This window comes from Aspergillus piperis (genome assembly GCF_003184755.1).
Source record: "Aspergillus piperis CBS 112811 unplaced genomic scaffold BO85scaffold_1, whole genome shotgun sequence".
Taxonomy (NCBI): Eukaryota; Fungi; Ascomycota; class Eurotiomycetes; order Eurotiales; family Aspergillaceae; genus Aspergillus; species Aspergillus piperis.
The window spans coordinates 989142-1002906 of NW_020291591.1; the positions used below are offsets into that span (position 1 = coordinate 989142).

The 13765-nt window shown below is 49.3% G+C and overlaps 5 protein-coding genes across 5 annotated transcripts; 4 read left to right on the top strand and 1 right to left on the bottom strand.

Annotated features, from left to right (window-relative positions):
* Positions 1 to 98: 98 nt before the first annotated feature.
* BO85DRAFT_410189 (amino acid transporter) lies at positions 99 to 2094 on the top strand (the record flags this gene model as incomplete). The annotated part of the gene is made up of 10 exons (XM_025657467.1): positions 99 to 268; positions 338 to 351; positions 415 to 487; positions 534 to 865; positions 938 to 1081; positions 1142 to 1356; positions 1407 to 1604; positions 1655 to 1682; positions 1736 to 1851; positions 1902 to 2094. The coding sequence occupies 10 exons, from the start codon at positions 99 to 101 to the stop codon at positions 1986 to 1988; spliced, it is 1377 nt and encodes a 458-aa protein (XP_025520774.1). The 3' UTR covers positions 1989 to 2094.
* Positions 2095 to 3774: 1680 nt separating this feature from the next.
* BO85DRAFT_464847 (glutathione synthetase ATP-binding domain-like protein) lies at positions 3775 to 5838 on the top strand (the record flags this gene model as incomplete). Its single annotated transcript, XM_025662014.1, has 2 exons — positions 3775 to 3820; positions 3884 to 5838. 2 exons carry the CDS (start codon positions 3775 to 3777, stop codon positions 5836 to 5838), a joined length of 2001 nt encoding a protein of 666 aa, XP_025520775.1.
* A 321-nt stretch (positions 5839 to 6159) lies between these two features.
* BO85DRAFT_473530 (uncharacterized protein) lies at positions 6160 to 7442 on the top strand (the record flags this gene model as incomplete). Its single annotated transcript, XM_025662629.1, has 3 exons — positions 6160 to 6506; positions 6598 to 6865; positions 6978 to 7442. The coding sequence occupies exons 1-3, from the start codon at positions 6220 to 6222 to the stop codon at positions 7440 to 7442; spliced, it is 1020 nt and encodes a 339-aa protein (XP_025520776.1). The 5' UTR covers positions 6160 to 6219.
* Positions 7443 to 7849: 407 nt separating this feature from the next.
* On the bottom strand, positions 7850 to 9597 carry BO85DRAFT_9624 (glycosyltransferase family 32 protein). Its single transcript, XM_025665817.1, has 2 exons — positions 8338 to 9597; positions 7850 to 8286 (listed from the first exon to the last, which is right to left on the bottom strand). Exons 1-2 carry the CDS (start codon positions 9395 to 9397, stop codon positions 8258 to 8260), a joined length of 1089 nt encoding a protein of 362 aa, XP_025520777.1. The 5' UTR covers positions 9398 to 9597; the 3' UTR covers positions 7850 to 8257.
* Positions 9598 to 11830: 2233 nt separating this feature from the next.
* BO85DRAFT_9650 (glycoside hydrolase family 43 protein) lies at positions 11831 to 13466 on the top strand. The gene is made up of 2 exons (XM_025665818.1): positions 11831 to 12591; positions 12645 to 13466. The coding sequence occupies exons 1-2, from the start codon at positions 12046 to 12048 to the stop codon at positions 13320 to 13322; spliced, it is 1224 nt and encodes a 407-aa protein (XP_025520778.1). The 5' UTR covers positions 11831 to 12045; the 3' UTR covers positions 13323 to 13466.
* Positions 13467 to 13765: the final 299 nt, after the last annotated feature.

Sequence of the window (13765 nt, forward strand, 5' to 3'; positions counted from 1 at the left end):
ACCACTTCTTGTGCTGAGTCTACTGTCCTCACTTCCTCTTAACACTTTCATCTAGGATATCCATCTATTAGTCCTACCACTTGGTCATCTTGGGAAGAATGAGTGCTTCGATAGGACCCAGAGACCTGGCAGAGATTCATGACACTCCTGCATATGACTACGGACAGGATGTGGAGAAGAAGCAGCTGGATGATACATCCCCTGAAGAGGAAGATCCATTTGGAAATGAAGAGTTCGCAGAAGTGAAATATCGGACGATGGGTTGGTGGTAAGTTCTATATCCCTGCCCCTAGACTACGCCTTGGCCCTGTATCTGACCCTTCTTCGCAACATGCAGGAAAACAGGGATACGTGAGCCTCAACCTTAATGCACTCACCGAAAAGACATAGACTCCTAACTCTTATCGTCTACAGTCATGGTCGCAGAGAATGTTTCTATTGGAATTCTATCCCTTCCATCCGCCTTTGCAACGCTGGGATTTGTCCCGTAAGTGACTTGCTACAATGCTAGACTAAAGCTAAGCCTAGCCTAGGGCCCTAATCATACTGATTGGAATCTCCGCTATATCATGGTATACGGCCTACATTCTTTGTCAGTTCAAGTTACGATACCCCCAGGTCCATAGCATGGGAGATGCGGGTGAAATTATAATGGGGCGATTCGGACGGGAACTGCTTGGAATCGGCCAGCTACTATTCCTTATATTCGTCATGGCCAGTCACGTCTTGACCTTCACGGTTCTCATGAATACGATTACCGAGCATGGTACCTGCACAATCGTGTTTGGTGTTATTGCACTGGTTGTCAGTTGCGTTGGTGCCTTACCACGTACCATGGACAAGGTATATTGGATGTCGATTGCATGTAAGCATATTATAGGGTTTCCCACCTTTCACACTTCAGTTTAACTATGATGCTAATTCAGTTTCTGTATAGCATTTCTCAGCATTGTGGCAGCAACTATGGCCACTATGATAGCGGTCGGCGTAGAGTACAAAGGCCACATCCCTCTTGCTGCGACTACCCATCTCAGTTTCAACGAAGAATTTCTGGCAGTCAGCAATTTGTTCTTTGCTTATGGTAAAGCCCCGGCTAATTGCAATTTGTAAGCAATATAACTAACTTCACGATAATCAACAGTCGGTCATGCGTCATTCTTCGGATTTATCTCAGAGATGGACAAACCTCGAGAGTTCACCAAGTCCATATCGGTACTTCAAGTCATTGATACCTCGCTATACATAGCTAGTGCAGTGGTTATATACCGCTACGTAGGTGCGGACGTTCAATCCCCTGCATTAGGCTCTGCGGGGCCCCTAGGAAAGAAAATCGCCTACGGGCTGGCTATTCCGACTGTATGTTAACTACCGTATCTTTTGGAACGGCTACTGATTCATGTCCTCAGGTCCTTATTGCGGGAATTGTCAATGGCCATGTAGCCAGCAAGTACGTGTACGTGCGTGTTTTCCGCGGCACAAACCACATGCATGAACGGACATTGCTCTCCATCGGTTCATGGGTCGCTATTGGATTGATTTCCTGGGTAGTTGCCTGGGTCATCGCAGAGTCAATCCCAGTCTTCAACAACCTTTTGAGTCTAATTGTACGTGGCCGTCTCCTGCTACAGAAAGTGCATGCTAACCTCGATGATAGACTGCACTTTTTGGTTGTTGGTTCGCTTGTGAGTTTTAAATAATCTAAGATGCTACGGATCATACTAACCACATCTTATAGACGGATTCCCTGCTATCTTCTGGTTCACCTTGAACAAGGGCCAGTGGTTCGCATCAACCAAGAAAATATTTCTTACCGTGTCCAACACGTTCATTTTGGCCATGGCAATTACCCTTGTACGTATCCCCTATTCTTAAGAGGATCCTGTCGCTGATGTCTTTTACAGTGCGGTCTCGGATTATACGTATCGGGCGATGCGATCAGCAAGGATAGTGGCAGTGGTGTCTGGACGTGTGCTAACAATGCTATTTGAATGACCTATTCTCAATGACATCTGAGCATCTTTCATGTTACTCTGGGTCGTTCAGCGATATACTTGTTGTGCTTGCCACTTCTGCAAATTTGTCCGCATTACCGTGGTTGCTTGAGAAGTATGGCTCGGCTGTACCACTTACAGAAAGAGTCATGGTTGCTGCCGCCGCAGCCGGCCTTGGCGGGCTACAGTGGCTCCTCCGTGAATGGCCTGGCAATATAGACCTTAACTGCATTTGGAGAGCGATCTGGAAGCTTAATCGAAACTCATTTTGTGGTCGTAATTGGGACCCTTTGGCATACATTCAGAGCAAAGCTGGTGACCATATTGTTCAGTATTCTAAAGCAGTCGATCTCTCGGAGGATGTCTTTATGGATGCCCTGGCCTCATCTGCTTTTGATGAAAATGAAAATGAGTACAGTGGCTTGGTTCCTTTGATTCGTATATGTCTCAAAGAGAGGCTACCTGTTTCCGAACCAGATCGATTGGTAAAGGCAGTGATGGATAATTGCGATGCTGATCTTATCAAGGTTATCCGTGAGCTTGTCCAGGAGTTTGAGTTGAGAGCCGAGCTCATTGAAGGGGGGCTTGGGAAATTGTTGTTATCGCGCATTAGAGAGAATTATGGCATATCGGCGCCTGAGCAGTAATGCAGTCTAGGATATGTTCATATTTCGAATGTTATTGTTGTCGTTCTGCTATAAACGTCAGTACCTGTTGGGCTCTATTGGTTGAGTCCTCAATATATATATAGTTTTCGATAACTAAAGTACCGCAAGGGGACAAAACTAGGCTTAATAGGGACCCAATGGCCGCTGACACTTAAACACAGATCTACACACATTACCCAACAGAAAGCTCATACTTCCACACATCCCGCTATCTATATTACACACACACACCGATGCATATGCTGATAGATCCGCGCAGATCTACCTTATGCCCCTGAAAACAATAGAAATCTCTGGTTTAGCGCAGGTAATGCCTTTGGACCTAGAGCATGCAGCAATATTTTCATCAACAGCCCGCATAGAATGAGTGCCCTTCATATATACACAACTACTTCGAAGCCAAAGGGCCTGGACATTTCTCCACTATCTAATCCAGATTCTCCGTCACTGTGAATATAGAAATGATACTTCTCGAGCTTATATGTCTGTAATCTACGGCCATACCCTCCCCAAAGTGTCCACAATATCCTTCGGACATGTCCACGGAGGCGTGTACGAGCGGGAAAATCGTACCAAACACGGATTATATCCTCTTCAGAGGGGGTATGCAATGGGCATGAGATAAATATGCCTAACCCTCAAATTTTATCGAATCAGGCCGATCATCGTTTCCGCTCTTAATATGTGCTGGGGCGCATATGAGACTCGGGGTTAGACACCGCCAGGAAAATTGTTTACTTGATATGTTTCGCTCCTTGGGTCCGCAACGATCTCTCAGCATGACGAAGTTAGGGTTTCATGCGTAACTATCTTCTTTCTGGGAACGAGGTCTTCGGTATGTTGGTATTGATATTGGTTGTGCATTCAATCTCATCAAATCATGACTAACGAGGGGGCGGAATCGGACTAAACCCCGGGCTACGGAGTACTTGCTGACTAGCTACTTACAACTGTACTCCGAATCCGAGATTAGAGCCTCTCCTTTCTTGGTAAGGGAAACAGTAAGACACAAGTGGTGGTTTTTCGGTTAGTAAACGGGTATTTATACCTCTAAAGCAAGAAGCTCTCATCTACCATTTCATCGTCCCTGCATACACAATTCTACGTCTCCGAAAATGGCCTACACTTGCACCCTAGCTGTCACTACACAGTGTAGTACGGGTAAGCTCCCCCAACTTGTGTTTTCTACACTGACCCGTCTCTAATGATACACTGCTACATTAGATCATTTTAGATGTGATTGGAGCAAGGCCGACCCTGTCAAGGGCTTTGATGGCCAGAGACACGAGTCTCTCAACATCGTGCTTTATCCTAAGAACACCTTTACCCAGACCGAAGGCATCAACGGTGTTGCGTCAGCAGTGTGCTATGACGATGAACGGAATGATGGCAAGGAGCTCAACACTCCACAGATCCTGGCACCAGAAATTACCAGCTTCATCATCGAGGTTATCAAGAAATGCAAGAAAGGCGTTGATGATAAGTTCCCGGTCATCATGAACTTTATTTTATCTCGGGAAGACGGCTATCTCGCGCGGTCTGATTTCTTACAGCAACGCCTAAAAGGGGTGAAGCGTGTTTCCTGGGTAGTAGGATTCTTGCGTCCACTACAGAAAGTCACAACCCCACGAGTCCAGTTAAATGGAACGGCGCATGATCTGAACATGCTCCTATCGATGTCCGTAGGTGCCATCCTACTTGACACTAGCTCTAGCTCTAGTCTTCACGACACGCTGGATAGTATCGAAGAGGCATTATGCAACCGGATCTCATACCCATGGGTAGTCCCCACACTGATTCACCGGAAACGCCTTGCGTGGGTGGAAGGTCGCAAAGACGCGGATGCCAGTCGACGCATGTACGAGGCGGCAGCAGCCTTAGGGATCACTCTAGTGATCATTGACAAGCCGGGTCACTGGCTGCAGAATGACCACGGGCCGTACGCCCATCTCCGAGAGGGATTCATTGCCACAAATATCGACGTGGATGAGGGGTTCGTGGATAGAATTGTCATGGCGGTCCGCAGCTACGACAAGCTCATTGATGGCATAATGACAGTGAGCGATAGTCGCTTAATCGGAGTGGCTCGAGCGTGTGAAATCCTTGGATATCCTACCTCCCCATCGTCGGCCTATGTGCTGGCCGGAGATAAGTATCAAACTCGAATGATGGAGCCAGACACGCACGGGGCTTTCCGGGTCTTTGGGACGGATGAACTGGAGAAAGTTCTTCGGTCTACCGAGGTGACGTATCCTCTCATCGTCAAGCCTTGCCTGGGATGGGGAAGTCAGGCTGTCACCAAAGTGTCCACGGAAGTTGAGTTATTTGAGGCGGTCGAGAAAGCTTGCGAGTGTCACGCATTAGCTCCGCAGCAGCGGAGTGATGCCGTTATTGAGCCATACATCGATGGTCCAGAAGTCGATGCCAACTTCGTTTTGCTGAATGGCGAAGTGATCTTCTGCGAGGTCAGTGATGACTTCCCGAGCCCAGGCGATAGGGACGCTGCACAAAGCCATAACTTTGTTGAGACTATGGTTCATATGCCCTCTGCCCTTCCACCGCATGAGTTGGAGGCTGTCCGGGATACATTGCATCAGAGTATCCTTCGTCAGGGATTCTCAACTGGTACATTTCATTGCGAAGCGCGGTTGCAGTATTCGAGTCATGAGTTTCGACAAAATGACAACGGGTTGGAGGACTTGTATCCCCGCAGAGATAGTGATTCAAATAATGGAAGGAATGTTCGCGTGTACCTCCTCGAGATCAACGCTCGCCCAGCTGGATATCTGGAGACTGTTGGTGTCAACTTGGTCTATGGGGTGGATTATTTCGCCCAGCAAATGCTCTTTTCCGTCAATGATGAGCTTCGATTCAAGGCCCTATGCCACCCATTTTCTGATGAGCCGCGCTCCAACCTCTCGATACTCGTGCTTCAAGAGGACGTTGCTGGGATCATGAAAACCGAAGATGCTACAGCGGAGCTCCTGCGCCAGTACCCCGAACTGGAGCCACATGTGCCGCTGTACGCGACAATCAAGAAGAAGGGAGATAGACTGGTTGGGCCAAAGTCGAGTGAGGTTCATTTCATTGCGTGGATGTTGGTCACAGCTCAGAAGAGGCGCGAGTGTCTGCGGTTGGTGGAGCAAATACGAAGGAGTTTTCGCTATGAAGTTGAATAGCATCTTCTAGCCTATAGTGACGGTTCCTATTACTTGGTCCAGCGAAAAATAAGTCATTTCTGAACCTCCTAGTCAGGCTTAAGATATAAGCCCTCGCAGTATCTATCTCGTGTTGCTGTTCTCCATTTGAGCGAAGATTTCGCGTAGCATGCTGCCAGTGTCCTGAGTGTAATGGGGAGAGATTGAGAACGAATCACAAGCATATGCGGAGGACTACAGGGACTGTCATTGCGGCTGCAGTTTCGGTCTAGATCTTAATGCATGTCCCCCTCGTCTTACACGTTTGCCTCACCTTCTCCTTCAAATTTCTTCTTCCTCTAACCTATATTCCTTGTATCTTCCATAATATTTCCAACTGTACGCTCAGGCCTGACCACTACTATGTCTCAACAGATGACATCCCCGCTCAAGACCTACTTCGACGAGCTTGAGGAAACCAACGGTGATGATGAATGCAGGGAGTGGCTGAACAAACTCTCCGACGTTCGAGCCGAACTAGCAACATTGGTCGCTACGCGCCGGGAAGGAGGGGGAATTGGAACATATATTGAGATCCTCAAGGCTCCTTCAACTTCAGCTTCCGCTACACTTTCAACGATGGGCGACCGGATACCATCATCCGATTCCCCAAGCCGGGACACACTGCTACAGCGTACAGGGATGAGAAGGTCATGAATGAAGTCCACGTCATGGAATACCTCCGTCAACACACCGAATCCCCCTCCCCCGTATTCACAGCTGGGGCTTAACCGCCGATAGTCCACATAACCTTGGACCATTCATCATCGTGGACTATGTCACCGGAACCCTTCTATCAACCATCTTGAAACAGCCAGATGAAGAAGACTTGTATCTAAATCCGAACATCGACAACACACTCCTAGACAAAATCTACTTTCAAATCGCCCGCTACCTACTCCAAATTTCCCACCTCACATTCCCCAAAATCGGAGCTATCTCGAAGAACAACACATCCAACACATGGCACGTCCCCAACCGCCCCCTAACATACAGCATGAACGAGCTAGTTACTGTCTCCGGCTACCCTGCTGATAAATGGCCAACTACGCCCCTTTGACCGCGCCAGCGATTACCTTGAATCTCTTGCGAACGAGCATTTGACCTATCTTTGGACTCAGCGGAACCTAGCCGATGATCCAGACATCGCTCAAAACAGGTCCATTGCCCGCCATCGCTTCAAACAACTCATCTCCAAGTACTATTCTACAGAAAACGAACCGTTCATCCTCTTCTGCGACGACATGCGACCTTCGAATATGCTCATAGACCCCAGAATGGAACAATTCTTGCGTGCTCTAGCAAGGGTGGAGCGCGAGATTGAGTACAACCAGCCCGGTCATCTGTCTCTTTCTGCCAGGATGCGCGGTTCTTGGAGTACCGGTCGGTTGTGGTTCGATTATGCGGCGAGGAAGAGCTTTGATGTTGACATTGTTTATTGGGCCACTCTCCATTCCGCTGGTACTGGTATTGAAGAGCTTGACGAGAAGGCACGTGCGGAGCTGGAGCCACTCAAGAGGATGAAGATGGAGCAGCTGAAGGCGTACAAGGAAGAGTGCTCTGCTCGGTTTTCTTCGGATATATAACGGACAATAGGTGTTGTTTTCTATTTTGGTAGTCGTTATTTTGTTTTCTCATCCTGCTCCCTGGTAGCTACATCATTATAACAAGTGTGCGTGATCGACCGTGACACTAGTATTTATCAAGGTAACGGGATAAGGGGTCGTATTCAATTCTTACTCTATCGATTCTCTTGAAGAGAGATTAGGAGAAAGAGCAAGACTGTAGATGAAAGCCGTGTAGCCAGGCACTAGGGATACAAAGACATTCTAAATTAGGTGGAGGATATGTCCAAGGTGATCATGATGCATCGCTGTTCTCATTCGTGTTCCCAGCCTGCGGGTATCAAATTCTAAAGATTTTGGAGCAAGACACTAAAAAAAAATATAACACAGGTATATGAACACAGAGAAGAAAAAGACGAAGCCATTGGCAAGCATAGTATCGATCGAGCTAAAGCTCGGACGTGCTTGACATCAGAGGAGGCTAAGCTAAGAGCCGTTACTCAACAGCACAAGCAACAGCTTAGTCGGTAGGAAAGCCAGCATTTCGTATACATGACATGGCTAGCTTGGGTAAGCAAGGGCATTAGGTTTAGGTCGAGGACGGAAACTGGTGGGTGATGCTGCGAGGTTGCCGAACGGGCGGTCATGGGAGCTTCTTGCTCGTGTCAACCGGCAATGTGCAAGCATCGGTTGATATGCCACTGATGGTATGTGGCCATATCCATTGTGTAATGACACGTGTTGTATAGGTAGAGCCATTCAGTGTCCTACTGGCGGAGCCAGCTGGATTGATGAGTCGGAGTGTAGATTGGTGTAAAGCGATTCTTGGTGACAGCTTATAGAGACGGGTCATCCTTCCAAGTTCCTGGTTGACATGTCAGTTTCAAGTCAAGCAATAGGAAAACATGTGGCATACCTTCAAAGTGATGTTTCACGAATGCCATCGGATCATCGACATCCCCAGCACCCATTTGGTGCACTCCCGGGCTGAAGCTGGTGATGGGCAAAACCACCACGTCTCCCACCTTCTTATACCCCTCTTGACCCGTAAAGTCCTCGTACGTGATGTTCAACGTCGAGCCGGGTTCAATGTTGAAGTAGTCTGGATCGTTGAAATACCGGAAAACGGCATCCGTCCAAGCTCCCGGCCCAGTATACTCCATGACAGTCTTATCCATCTTGCCAGTCTTTAGAATACCCGCCTTCTTCATCCGCAACGTCTCCTCCGTAATGTAGGAGACAATATCGCGCATGATGGGGTGTCCGGGCTTGGCTTGAATGGTCCATTGGCAGAACTGGATTCTGCGCGCATACCAGTCATGCCAGTCGGGGCGGTCAGGATCCGCCTCAATGCCCACCACCGCTCCAACTGTAGCCAGATCCAACTCTGCTGGCAGCCAGTCAGACGCTGGCTTCAACGCCGTCGTATCAATATCGCTGTAAATTCCACCCCGCGCGAGCAGGATCAAGTATCGGAAAAAGTCGGCCTTCAAGACGGGCAACGGCATAGCATCGTAGGCCTCGAACACATCCGGAACGGCACCGTATAGGTATTTGATCAGATGGCGTTGGGTATCATCGGGGACGACCTCGTGGACAAATCCGGGATGCAGCTCAGACCAGCTGGACTCGGGATCACGAAGGCTTTCGCTGAAGAACATGGAGGAGGGCGCATATTTCCATGTCTGCCAGATGAATGCAGGAAACTTGGCTTCCAGATCGTAGGGAAAGTGGTAGCGCAAGCGCTCGCGCAAGGGGGCGCTCGGTGGCGGGGTCAGCGGCAGCTGTTGTACGGTGTCCTTCGTTCCACCTTTTCGATCATTGTCTGCATGGCCGTCGTAATCCTGATTGTATAGGTGTCCGGCGGAGGCGGTCTCTGGGGACGGGAGGGAAGAGGCGGGATGCGACGATCGGAGGTAGACGATAAAGGTAATCAGAAGTGCTGCCGCGAGTAGCGACTTCCGAAAGGTGAGCATCGCTATGGAGATATGAGAAGATCGCTAATTAGGGTGGATAGTCACACAGGCGCAATGAGCTGGCAGACAGCTGAGTTATGTAGAACCGCAGCCGGTCTTCTCCGCAACTCCGCCGACGATCAAAGCAGATCAACGCCAGGCAACGATAAACGCAAGATCGATATGTATATCGTGTCAAAAGCCGTTTCGCCAGAAATAGTGTCAGCAATTTCGCATAGCTAGCTGTTCTGTGCGATCGTGCCACTGCAAGGTTTTAGGGGTGTTTCGTAAGAAAAGCGTCAAGACTCCGGGGCCGCGCGGTCGCTGTGGTCGGGGATCGGTAGGCGCCGTAAACAAAAGAACCGCAATTGATTGGTAGGGATAGCACAGCTGTCTTGCCGATTGAAGGAATTGCTAGGAGGCTAGAAGCACATCAAGGGCAAGAGCAGCAGAGCAGACAGAGGCCAGCTGGTGCTGGAAGAGGAGGAGGAGTGAGGAGCCGGCGAAGAAAAAGGTTGGTTGAGCTTAAGGCTAAGCAGCAGCAGTGGAGCCGAGTGACGACGGCGAAAGAGTAAGTCGTTTGGTGGCGTCAGAAACGGCGGGCACTTCGGGCTGATAAGCATTCGACCATTCCACTCTTTGCCGTCTAGAATGTGGTCGTTATTCCACAGCGTGCAGGAGAATATTTCCTGACACTAAGTACACCACCAGAAGAAGAATACAATTTAATTCTCTTTTGTGATCAAATTAAAAACCAGGGGTTGTAGTTCTGCATTATAAGTTCCGACCCAGTCATCAAACGCGTCGCTAAAAATTGCTGGATGGCATACGACGTTGGCATCCACACACCCTCGTTCGTCTGCATCCGCAACAGGAGATGATCGTCTAAGCCTTGTCAGATTGATTGAATGCTTACTCGTCTGCAGTGCTTGGTTCGCAATTCTCTTGGCACGATGGTTTGTCTCAACATGCGATGCGGGATGATGGTTGTGTTGCCGATTAACTTCGCATCCGAGGTGGTATCGCCTTCGTTTTCCCCACAAATCGGGTTGGTGGTGGTTGGCCGTTTGCAGCCAAATGTCGCTGTGATCACAACGATTTTAGAAACTGTGCCAGGTCCACTACGCGGTCTAGATCTTTGCGCAGTCAGCAGTCCCTGCTGCAATAAGGTTACCTTTATCTTCAGGCGACCCTTTTTTGGGTGAAAGGGTTCATGTTTTCGCATCCATCTCTACTACGAATCGTGTCCCCATTCACATCGGAGTTAAGCTGAGGGGCACACGAAGAAGAGGTGGTTTACGTAGCCTGAAGGGTGGACACTGCGTCAGCCTGGTGAAGCCGCGTCATACGCTGGGCCGGCTGCTGCACCCCCGACTTCTTGGCTCCGGCGCTTAGTAGATGAATTTGTAGGGAGTGTTGGAATGACTATTCTGCGTGATAGTGACAGGTGAAAGCCACCTACATTGCTTGACCTGCATGGCTCGTCCATTTACAGGGCGCGGACCAGGGCCAAGCAACAACCACTGCAGCTGTTATTGGCTCGATATCTCCACCACCACCAGCCACTGGCCATGTCAAGTTGACATTGTCAACTTAACAGCATATTACACACTTATCACAATATTTGATCTGCAGTCACGCTATACTCTTTCTGTCATGTTGACAATTTCCATCTATTCCACAGCAAAACACACACACACACACACACACACACACGCACACACACACATCTTCCACTCTTCAGGTCTAACTTGTCCTGTGGTACTTCGGAGTTGCTGGATGCTCCTGGTTGTGTTGGGGAAAGTCCAGATTCCCCTTTCTTCTCTACAGTCACGTGCAACACGTGGAACCTCCCCAGGCGTTGAATGGCTCTTTGCGGTCTCCCAGGCCCGCTACATACCAGATAGGGATAAGCGCATCTCCGGACCTTGGATGGGTTCCTGACACCTTGAGCAACAATCCCCACGTTGTATGTTACAGTGCCTGAACCGCGTCGTGAACTCTCCCGCAGATGAAACCTTACAACAAGGTTTCTCAGCCAAGGAACACGGAAACGAGCTGTGGTTGTAGGTGGCTTGGATGAATCCAAGGTACTGATCGCTATCAATAGAAGTATCACGAGCTAGATGTACACTCAAAGACTCAACTAGAATGCATACATCCGCTCACTATTGTCAAGCACACGATGCGGCTGTACTATTCTTCCCTGCTCTGCTACACCAGAATAGAAGAATGTTGACCTAGCCGCTGAGGTAAGCAGGGGATCGAGCGGATCTGGATCTCTCAGAATGGCGAACAGGAATCTGACATTTCCGACGCTGTTGGCAGTGGCTGATCGTCCCGTCCACTCACATCTTAGGAATGGTCAGACAGGTCAAGTCTCGCTCGGCCGGTTTCACCATGACTTGCGTGCTTGACTCCAAACTTTCCTCACCATCGTTCCTATCATCTGTTTGCCATGACCCGTTATCACTGACCTCAAAACCTCTACCTATTTTCCACCAATGGCCCACCTCATTGGCCCAGCTACTCTCTACGGTTCTCCCCTCCACCTAACCCACCAAACACAGTAAGGTAGTAAATGCCACCCTCCAGACCCAAAACAATCCCTGGTTCGCGTGCGCGGATGGCAACATCCCAGCAAGTACATTCTCACCCAGGTGGATACCATGAAAGGCCTCCCATCACTGCTGAACAGCAGCACCACCATCAAAAAATGGACACAATCCACCCCATCCACAGATACTGCTGAGGATGAGGGCCAGAGTGGTAGTACTATATCACCCACCAAGCCGCCCTCAGCGGACATTTCCTCAGGCGGCTCAAAAAACCCCATGATCTGGACGCGAAGGAAGATAACATGGCTCATCACCCTGATAGCTCTAAGCGTAGCCATAATCGTGGTGGTGATAACCGTCCCAGTAGTTCTCCTGGTGGACGATGCGCACAACGACGATCCCAGCTACTACAACAGCGCCAATCGTCCAGTCCGCGTCGTGCAAGATTTCCCCGACCCGGGACTAATCCAGGTGAACAGCACGTGGTATGCGTACGCTACAGTCGCTACACCAGATAACCCTGATGTTCCTCACGTCCCAGTATCGACATCACGGAACTTCAGCAGCTGGGACTGGCTGCAGGGATACGATGTCATGCCGGCAATGAGCAGCTGGGAAACGAATATGAATCAGTACGCTCCGGATGTGATCCAACGCGTGAGTAACCCCACATACTACTCCCACAAACCCCAACTGAATATATCGTATAGAAAGACGGCCGCTTCGTCCTCTACTACTCCGGCGAACTCAAAGACTGGCTCCGCCACCACTGCGTCGGCGCCGCCGTCTCCAACAGCACAAGTCCCCTAGGACCCTACATCCCGCACAACAGCACCCTCGCCTGTCCCCGCGACCACGGCGGCGCCATCGACCCCGCCCCATTTAAAGACGTCAACGGGACCCTCTACGTCGTCTACAAAGTCGACGGCAACAGTGTCGGCCACGGCGGAGACTGCAACAACGGCAAGAAACCCATCGTCTCGACACCCATCATGCTGCAACAACTCAACGACGACGGCGTCACTCCCGTCGGTGATCCCGTCGAAATTCTAACTAATGAGAAAGTCGATGGACCGTTAGTCGAAGCTCCGGATATTATCCGCACTGATCGGGGCATCTACTATCTGTTCTTCTCCTCGCATTGCTATACCTCGTCAAAGTATAGTGTTAAGTATGCGTGGTCGACGTCGTTGAAGGGACCGTATACGAGGGCTGAAAGGCCTTTGTTCCGAACTGGGGACTTTGGTTTGAAGTCGCCTGGAGGTGCGACGGCTTCGATTGATGGGAGTAAGATTGTTTTTCATGCGTTTTGTGGGGATTATCGGTGTATGTTTGCCGCGGCGATGAATATTACGGCGAATTATACCATTTTGCCGGCGGCGCTTTGAGGTGGCTGTATTATAGACTTGATAGATTTGGTGATGAAGCTGTTGTGTGTAACGAGAGTTTAGATGTACATAATTGAATAAAAGTTATAGACCTTATTACAAGCGCAAGAGACCTCCATAGTATGTAAAAACAATATAAGTCCAATGAAAAGGCCAGATTTCTCTATCAACAGCCCACACACACATCCCCCCCTCCGACCAAAACAGAAAAAGCCGAAGCAGCAGACAGCCCTCAGATTAGCTCTCAGGTTCTCACCGGTTTCCAGGCAGATATAATAGTAATGACTTATGCAAGGATGCACTCGTCAATTGCCGGATACCATGCAAATTTGGCTTTTGATTTCATATGAATTCGTCACTGGGCTGTCTGTTACTTGTATTCCATTTTTCCCTTATTTGATCCATCTCTTGTCCATATCATTGAGTTCAATATCCTATCCTGT